Raw genomic sequence first — 9821 nt, 5'->3', positions numbered from 1 at the left:
TTTCACCACATATGAGATGACACATACTGTATATGCCATTTTATTGCATTGTATTGATAAGCTCAAAATAGCTTGTATGTGTTACAGAAAGAGTTCTGCTTTCTTCAAACAAATATACACCCTCGAGCATTTATGAAGGTTTATACATAAGTTACCTGGGTTTTTAATAAAACGATATTTAGAGACTTTAGTAGATGGTAGATATTTTGATTGCTAGGAAAGGTAAAAGTTAACAGGGTATATTACAGATTTTGAGGCTTATACTCGAGTTTACACTGTTTACAAACAAGACATCAAAGTTTAGATGAGAGGCAGATTAAACATTAAACCACTTCCACATTTTTGAGATCCACCAATTTCAAGGTCATCCCAAGAAGTTAGTAAAATTGCACATTGACAGCCAAGGGCCATAGATAAGCCATTTAAACAACAACAAACCCTGGAGTACCCTTAAATATATGCTTGACACAGAAGTGCAGCTTCCCTGTGAACGAGCATTTGAAAGCCCATTGTCATTGCTTGAAGTTTTAAGCTTTCAGAAGAAATTAAAACATGTATCCTAAAGAGCATGTGTGGCTTTAACTATTCCTAATGTCTGACTCAGCCATGCTGTCCTTTTGGCAGAGCACAAACACACTAGGGAGTTCTTGTGGAATACCAGTCTGCTGGGAGGGTACAACTGCAATGGAAATCAATATGTTGTGGTAAGCTATTGAATTAAAAATTAAACTTCAATATTAGGAGCAGATAAAAGGTAAGACTTAGACCTTTTTCTCAGCTCCAAATTAATTGCCAAGCAAACAGATTTTCAAACACTAATTCTGATGTCTGAAGTTCCCAGTAAATTCAGTTTGTGTTTTGAATTTTACGCAGCCCATATGAAGTCCCTTACTGACAGATGCTGTCAGCAGCATAGTGGTTAGGGAGCTGGGTCAAGAGATGAGGTTGTTTTGCTTCTACCTGACTCATATTGTTAATCTTTATCTTTTTTCAAGCCAAGAGGGTATTGCTGTGGAAGTGCAGCAGCAGAGATTAGTATTAAAACTGCATAAAAATATATTTTGTATCTTTGTTCTGCTCCAGAGAAGGGCAACAAAGTTGGTTAGCGGTTTGGAACACAAGCCCTATGAGGAGAGACTGAGGGAGCTGGTCTTGCTTAGCCTGGAGAGAAGGAGGCTCAGGGGTGACCTTATTGCTCTCCACAACTACCTGGAGGGAGGTTGTAGCTAGGTGGGGGCTGCTCTCTTCTCCCAGGCAAGCAGCACCAGAGCAAGAGGACACAGTCTCAAGCTGTGCCAGGGGAGGTTTAGGTTGGAGGTTAGGAAGAAATTCTGCACAGAGAGAGTAATTGCCCATTGGAATGGGCTGCCCAGGGAGGTGGTGGAGTCACCATTATTGGAGGTGTTTAGGAGGAGACTTGATAGGGTGCTTGGTGCCATGGTTTAGTTGATATGGTGGTGTTGGATGATAGGTTGGATGCAATGATCTTGAAGGTCTCTTCCAACCTGGTCTGGTCTAATCTAGTCTAGTCTATTTCCTCTTCTGTCTGAGTTGGAATATTGTATTGCTGCTGTTCAGCTAAAGCTGGAACTGAATGTGTATTCTAAGGGGAAGATCTGAACCTTGTCTACGTAAAACCAGCGAAATGCTGTTTCATCTAGGATTGGTTTCATTAATCTCTTGAGGGAACCACAGCTTGGGTGATGTTACCACACCATGGAGATCAGGAGGAATCTGCCATTGGTGGACGAGAAGCTCTGTGTGAGCTGTCAATGTGCACTTGCAGCCCAGAAAGCCAATCAAATCCTGGGCTGCAGCAAGAGAACTGTGGCCAGCAGGTCAAGGAAGGTGATTCTCCCCCTCTACTCAGCTCTGGTGAGACCCCACCTGGAGTACTGCATCCAGTTCTGGAGCCCCTATTACAAGAGGGATATGGACATGCTGGAAGGTGTCCAGAGATGGGCCACGAAGATGATCAGAGGGACGGAGAACCTCTCCTATGAGGACAAACTGAAAGAGTTGGGGCTGTTCAGTCTGGAGAAAAGAAGACTCCAAGTTGTCCTTATTGTGGCCTTCCAGTCTCTGAAGGGGGCCTACAAGAAGGCTGGGGAGGGACTTCTCAGGATATCAGGTAGTGATAAGACTAGGGGGAATGGAATGGAGCTGGAGGTGGGGAGATTCAGACTGCACGTGAGGAGGAAGTTCTTCCCCATGAGAGTGGTGAAACCCTGGAATGGGTTGTCCAGGGAGGTGGTTGAGGCCCCATCCCTGGAGGTGTTTAAGATCAGGCTGAATGAGGCTCTGGCCAGCCTGATCTAGTGTAAGGTGTCCCTGCCCATTGCAGGGGGGTTGGAGCTAGATGATCCCTGTGGTCCTTTCCAACCCTAACTGATTCTGTGATTCTTATTAGTTCACATTATACTTACTTACGTGGTAATTCCAAACATAATGGTTTAAAATATGGTGATAGTTTTGCTGGTAGAAAGGACTTTTCCTCATAGTAATTTACTTCAATGAACATTTGTATGTGTCTAATAAACATCCTGGTCATGTTTATTAGAACTGTAAGTGTTTTAAAAGCCTAGTTTGTGAGTATGATGTGGAATCTGAGTTTTAATTTCTTCCCATTTCCTGTTAGTTCTACAAGTCTGACACAGCATGGCTTTGCTATAAGATGTCTGAAAAGGAGCTTTTTTATATTTGCTCTGAAACTGCATTCCCCTTCCTTTCATTACTTTGTTTAATCAAAATGTTTTCTTAAACTATACTGGATGGAAATGTAACCAGTAACTGCTGCTTCCTAAGTAAATCACAATTCTTTTGGCCTTCTTACTGTGTCACTCCTCCCCTACTGAATAATGGTATGGCTAGTTCTTCACTTAAGTAATAACTCTGTGTTTTGAATAATCCAGGGATGTAGTAGGTTCATTTCAAAATCAATCCATAAGCCAGAATTAAATCCTAGATTTGGGAGAGGATATCTGTAAATGCTCGAAATGCTACTTTTCCCAGTGTATAATAGAGGATGTCAGATAATTCCTTCTTAAATCACATTAATGACTCTTGAATAGCTCTCTTCACCTTAGACTGCTATAAACTGTTACGAGCTGTGGTTTAATGTTTGGGCACAGGGTTCCAAATGCTTTTCACAATTTTTGAAAATCCATCTTTTTCCTCAGAGTCTCCCCTGTCCAAGCACCTATGCAGGCCTTGAGCTGCACAAGACTTGAGCAAGAAAGCTAAGGGGAAAAGATGCTTGTCAAAATCAATTATTAATGCAGTGCTCTACAAGTCTAGATTCCAGTTCCTGTGTGTTGGCTGCTTTGTGGAATTTGGGCTTTGTTGGGGTTGAAAGATTGCTTTCCTCTGACTTATTTTCCATCTTCTAGGTTTGAATCAATCTCAGTGCTTGAGTTTACACTAACTGAAGTTTAACTTGCTGGCAAGACAGCTATATGCTGAGAGTGCCTCCTTTTAAGAAGGTACTCAACTTTCAGTTGTGACCCATCAAAAATGCCTGGTATTTCAGCCCTGAGCTGAATGTTGTCTGGTGGGTAGTGCCACTTGGAAATGCTTCTGCCACGGCAGCTGAGCAGCGTGGTTACTCCCTGAAAGGATTTGGCCACTTAAGGAAGCAGATGATGCATTTTAAGGAGCTTTTGTACCAAAAGGTGGGAATCAGGCAAGCTGGGACTCTATACCGGAAGCGGCTTTTATAACAGCTTGAGTTATTTATTTCCTCCCTGTTTAGTGCCCTCTTCACTATCCATCCAACTCAGAGGTTCTAAAGAGGGAAGAAAGAAAAAGAAACAAAAAGGAATGGAAAAAAATAAGAAAATCAACAGTCTACAAGTGTTATCTGCATAGGGACAGAGCTGCTATCACTCTTCCTGACTGGAAAAGAAAAAACATCTCCAGTATTTCTTGAACTGAGGGCTGGTATTACTCCTGTGGCACTTGGCATGCCATCAGCATGGCACCTGAGGCTCCCACCTTGCTCAAGTCGATCAGTTTCGAGGCTGGGAATTAAATTCTATGCAAATGTTTTGGATGAGCTGATTAACAAAGCGGTAGAGGTTGTCAAAGTCATCCACGAAAAAGGAATGCTCCTTATCCGGGTCTGTCGCTATGGCTTCCAGTTCATCTTGGGCTGCCCAAGCAACGCCAACAGAGTAAGTTATAACTCCTGGAAAGAAACTTAGAGTTTAGAAGGAGCATAAAGGTTGTCATTGCATTAAATTTGATTTGAGGTCAGTACTGCAAATGTAGTTGCCAGGCCACAAAAATAGGAGCAGTGAGTTGCAGTGTGCTCTCTCTGTATAACAATGGTATTCTGAAGTTGAAAGGAAGGTCTAGTTTGTGCTTTGGAAGTACCTTTTGCCAAGAGCAAAAAGGTTTAAACAACAGTAAAGCTTCTGCTCTAGGTCTGAACAACAAGTTCTTGTTTCAATACAAGTATCTTCCCATCTACGGGTAGATGCAGATTGGATGTTAGTAAGAAGTTCTTCAACATGAGGCTGGGGAGACACTGGAACAGGTTGCCCAGGGAGGTAGTAGAAGCCCCATCCCTGGAGGCTTTTAAGGCCAGGCTGGATGTGGCTCTGAGCAACCCAATCTAGTGTGAGGTATCCCTGCCCATGTCAGGGGAGTTGGAACTAGATGATCCTTGAGGTCCCTTCCAACCCTAACAATTTTATGATTCTGTAATTATTTTGGAAGATGTATGACTATCTTGACTGAAAAGCCAAAGGAGGCTTCATATGTTACTAAGACAGTAGAAATCCCCTGAGATCTCCTAGACATAGCTGCACTTTGCTGGATTTATGTGATCTTTAAAAAAAAGTTATTAAAATGTTAAGGTACTTATTCAGCTGTTTAACAGGTGCTTGTCATGTTAGAGCTCAGTGAGACCCCCAGCATGAGGTGCTACTCTTCCTTCATAATGTTTTATCCAGTGCCTTTAAATTGTGGCAAACTGCATTTCTCTGAGCTGGGTAAATGCTGAGGCATGTAGGGAAGCAGACAGCAATAGAAGAGCTTACCGTTTTGGTGAGCTGCCATGGCCGGCACTCTGACATCATCGTAAGACCTGCCATCTGTAATGAGAATCATGATCTTTCTTTTGTTGGGTTTGGATTTGCTAAACAGCTGCTCTGAGGCGTAGCTGATTGCTGCTCCGGTGCTGGTCCCACCGCTCCAGTAACTGATCCTTTTAATGGCGCTCAGCACATCCTGCTTTGTGCTGTACTTGTCAAAGCTGAACTCGAGCCTTTGCTCATAGGTGTACTGAACAGCTCCGATGCGGGTGTCAGTGTCCGAAATCTCAAACTCCTTGCTGATGTTGGCTACAAACTGGAGGACAGTGCGGAAGTTGCCGGTGCCAACGCTGCTGGAGCCGTCGATGACGAAGCCGATGTCGGCGGAGTTGAGGCACGTCTTGCTGCACACCAGCCGCTCGGTGTCACACACCCGCTTCACCAGGGGCTGCACCACCTTGTGTAGGCTGAACCAGCTGGGCACGTTGATGGCGTAGAAACCATTTGTCCTGCACACTGCCTGCAAGACAACACAGGGATGAATGAAATGGGAGTTCAGTCTGCCTGTTTCAGCTGGGATATGTAGCTGAACTGTAAACACAGGCTCCTGGAAAGAGCAGTGCTGGAGTCTGAAGTGGCCTCTCCACAGTCACCATCTGCTTTCCTGGGGAAATGATGTCAATGTGGCATCACAGATGCTTTGCTTGTGTAACAAGACCATTTTTCCTTGCCTTTTTTTGAAAAAGCTGTGGTATTGAGCTGATGTTATAGTAGTCAAAAAAATGTAAGAAGCAAGTTTGCCACCTGCCAGGCTTGTGTAGATGAATCATAGAATCACCCGGGTAGGAAGGGAATTCTAAAGGTAATCTAGTCCAACCCCTCTGCAGTGAGCAGGGACATCCTCAGCTAGATCAGGTTGCCCAGACCCCCCTGAGCCTCACCTTGAATATCTCCAGGGATGGGGCCCCAACTGTCTCTCTGGGCAGCCTGTTCCAGTGCTCAACCACCCTCATTATAAAGAACTTTCTCCTAACATCCAGTCTAAATCTGCTCTTCTCTAATTTAAAACCATCACCCCCCATCCTATCACTGCAGGCATTTGTGAACCGGTCCCTCTCCAGCCTTCTTGCAGGCCCCCTTCAGGTCCTGGAAGGTGGCAATTAGGTCTCCCCAGAACCACCTTCTCTCCAGGCTGAACTACCCCAGCTCCCTCAGCCTGTCCTTGTAGCAGAGGTGCTCCAACTCCCTGATCCCTGGCCCTCTTCTGGACCCACTCCATCAGGTCCATGTCCTTCCTGTATCAAGGGCTTCAGAGCTGGATGTGGTACTCCAGGTGCAGTATTACCAGAACAGAGTGGCAGAATCACCTCTCTGGATCTGCTGGTTGTACTTCTTTTGATGCAGCCCAGGATGTGACTGTATGCAGAAAAAGCATCCAAACGACAAAGCTGCTGTTAATGTGGCTCCAGTGGGCATTATGTGAGCCTGTGTGTTTGCCAGGTCACAGCTTCAGTTCCCATCACTGAGCATCAAGGAAACTTTTGCTTGTTGACAAACCCTATTACCTTGAATTAAAGCCTGGGAGGGAAGCTGGCTTATCCTTGGATCATAGCCTTCCAAGCAGAAAAAAATACATGCAATTTTGATGAAAATGCAACAAGCCTGTAATGATTCCCTGTTGTGGTGGCTCTGCCAAATAGTCTTAATTTTAATTGTTATTTTATATAACTGAATACTTGCATGGTAGCAGATCTGTGGGAGGTTTCTGTAGGGTTGGTGGAAGTGAGGTGAACATGGGTAGGAAGTTGGGGTAGCACAAAAGACGCAGTGGGAGAAGTCAGGTCTGTGGGGAGGAGTGTTTGGGACAAGCTGGATCAAATGGTCCTTAGATTTAGTGTCTCTTAAATGCTAATGTCTAGTGTCTCTGGGTAAGAATATTTTGTTAAGCCAGGCTCTATCCATCAATTTTGTGTGTGAGTGTTTTAAAAGACCAAGTGACTGTTTCTTGGTGCTTAGTCCTGACTTGCAGAAAGCCCAGCAGCTCCAAGGGACTTAAAATTCCCTCCAGTCTGGGCTTCCCACCATGGCCTACTCTGATTTGTTCTTACCGTCATGCTTCTCTTTTAGTGTTATGATGCAGCAGTATGAACTTATTATTCTCTCTTCACCTTCCTATTCTGAGCCTACTCTACCCCTACTTCTGCCCCATCCCTGGCAGGTTTGCAGGGACTCTGTAGTCTTGCCCTTCTACAAACATTAAATGCAAATGAGACTCAATTAAATATTGTCAAGAGACAGTGCAGCTCTCTGGAGTAGCTCTGAGATTCGTGGGAGATTATTTCATGGCAGTGGCATGGCTCAGATGAGAATCTGTTTTCTGAAAATACCAGATAACTCGACCCTGCCTCCTGAGCCCAGCCTGGTCTGGCAGCCTGGTAGATACTGCCTGCCATAAATGGGTGCCTGCTTGCTCTGAAACACTCCTGAGCAGGCATCTACTGTTAGTGCCAAACATAAACTGTTCAAGGCTTGTGTTTTCTTTTCTTGCAACACCTGGCAGGGATTTACTATTTTTCCAAGAGCTGCAGTGAAGTCCATAGCAGCAGAAACAAGCTACAGAAAAATGACCCACATCAGATCAACAGTGGAAGCAAAATGTTTGAGTTATCCAGTATGGGTGTACAGCTAGGATATGCCTGGGTAGGGAGGGTCCCAACATTTGCATGTATGGGACATTTTTTGAATGCAACACTGGCATTAAGCCGTCAGGGATCCTCAGCATTTTCTGGGCAGGAGATGCATAGCAGGAGGCTTGTGGAAAGTTCAGGCTGCTGCTGTGCTTTGTCACATTACTGTATATTTGGAAAAACCCTCGTGTCAGTGTGACTGCAAGTTTGTGCCAGTGTTTAAGCAGTAAAAAAGCCACTTGCTCCATAAATCATAACTTTGCTGACTTCATCCCATTTCTGACTTCAGTATTGCTGCCTGGCTCTTTGTATGGGAGACCTCAAGACAGTATAAGCAGGGCAATAAATAACTGTAAGTGGTAAGAAGGAAAGAGAAATGCTCTGAATGAAATAGCTTGGGAAGTTTAGTCAGAGTCTGGGCTGGTAAGTACCTTGTCCACAAACTTTGGTTCAATAACATTCTGCTTCTCACTTTCAGCAGCTGCTTCAATAGTGACAAAAAAAATGTTGATGCCTGATTCTCTGGCCAGCCTGGAGGCCTCCTCCACTCTGTCAGTTGGCCAACCATCCACCATCACTACGACGACGTTGGGTGCTCCACGTCTATTTCCATTAGCATCCAAAAAGAAGTTTTTGTTAACAAATGAAAGTGCCTTCCCTGGAATCAGAAGATGAGAATGAGTTACAGGTCTGGAAGCACTTTGCATGATAATCTCATGGAATGGCAGACAGTGGGTTGATTCAGGTGTTTGGAGTGTGTGCAGTAGAGGAAGTTGCTACTTTTAGTGCCAAGTGCCTGCTTGAGCCCTCCTGTGCTGAACTATGTCCAGTCCCTCCTTCGGCCCCATGGCAGCTATGGGTGACAAGCTGGGTTAGCAAGAATCCCCATCAATAGCAGTAGGAGATGCCCACAAGGAGAATGGTAGATCCTGTCCACTTGTGACAGAGCTACAGCACAGTGGACCAACACAGGCAGGCCACAGCAGGAGCAGTACTCTCTCTGGCCCTGCCTTAACGCTGGAGCAGCATTCAGTCACAGCCTCTGTACCTGGTGAGGAGGTGTGGCCTTGGTACGGTCTTGGTACAATCTAGGTTCTGGAGCCCTCTCTTAGCTGAGGACATGCAAGCAGCCCCATTACCTACCAACATTGGAAAGTCCACCTTTTTGTGGGATTTTCTCAATGGCATCTCTTAGGTCCTTGGAGTTGGTGTAAGTTTGTAAGTTAAATTCTGTGGAAGGGTCATTGCTAAAAAGAAGAAATGAGAGCAATTGTTAGCTTGTTTCGTATGCAACAATACGAAAGCTGTATGACTGGTCTGTGCAGCCTGGCTCCTGACTGCTATCTGGAGACTTTTAGCACATGTCAGCTGCAGAGCTACAGCTGCCAGAGTGTGCAGTCGTGCCCCTAGGCAATGGGAGCAAGCTGCACGAGAAGATACTATGATACTATGAAGCTCTTACCCATACTGAACAACGCCCATCAGAGGACCAATGCTGCCAATGCCGAGGGCTTGTACTATGTTGCTGAGGAACTGCTTCTGGAGCTGAAAGCGGCGTTTACCAATGCTCCAGCTGCCATCAATCAAAAAGGACAAATCAATCTTGCAATCTGAGAAGAGACACACAAACACAGAAAATATTTTTAGTCTTTTCTGACAGCTGTGCTTCTTGTGAAGTCACTATATCCAGTGACTTGTCCTGCTGCACAAGCTCTACCAAAAAGCCTTTAACAAGGACAAGTTGGGGACTCAGTTATGTCCTGCTCTTTGGTAAATATGTTCCATGGCATGATTTTCTCCCATACAATATCCAAGCCTGGCTGGGAACAAATAGGCAAGAAACTGTCTCCAGGTCAGTCTGCAAGTATTGAGTTTGAGGGCAAGGGAGAAGATGTCAACCACACAGGAGCAAGCTGGCTCATGTTCCATGGCCTCAAAGCCACAACATGGTCTTGGCCCACTTTATTCACAGCCCAGAGGTGGTAAGAGTTTGTAAAACCAGATGTGCCCCTTGGATTTTGTGGTCTGGCCACCTGCAGAATGCAGACTTCAAAGTTTCCTTGGTTACACTTTTGTGGGCTTAATTGGTATAGTAGAT

General features: G+C 44.9%; 1 protein-coding gene across 2 annotated transcripts in view; it reads right to left on the bottom strand.

Moving 5' to 3' along the window:
• Positions 1-4007: 4007 nt before the first annotated feature.
• VIT (vitrin) overlaps positions 4008-9821 on the bottom strand; it is a 53638-nt gene continuing 47824 nt past the window's right edge. For both annotated transcript variants that reach the window (XM_068156233.1, XM_068156242.1), the window contains 5 exons: positions 9186-9333; positions 8867-8970; positions 8155-8381; positions 5043-5556; positions 4008-4186 (listed from right to left, as the gene is read on the bottom strand). In XM_068156233.1, the coding sequence (XP_068012334.1) occupies positions 4008-4186; positions 5043-5556; positions 8155-8381; positions 8867-8970; positions 9186-9333 (1172 nt within the window). The remainder of the gene's footprint in view (positions 4187-5042; positions 5557-8154; positions 8382-8866; positions 8971-9185; positions 9334-9821) is intronic.

The sequence above is a fragment of the Melanerpes formicivorus genome, unplaced genomic scaffold (assembly GCF_026170545.1).
Source record: "Melanerpes formicivorus ecotype bairdi unplaced genomic scaffold, bMelFor1.0.p_v2 SCAF_2, whole genome shotgun sequence".
Lineage (NCBI taxonomy): Eukaryota > Metazoa > Chordata > Aves > Piciformes > Picidae > Melanerpes > Melanerpes formicivorus.
Note: the sequence above shows the minus strand (reverse complement) of the source record. Positions and strands in the feature narration are given on the sequence as shown.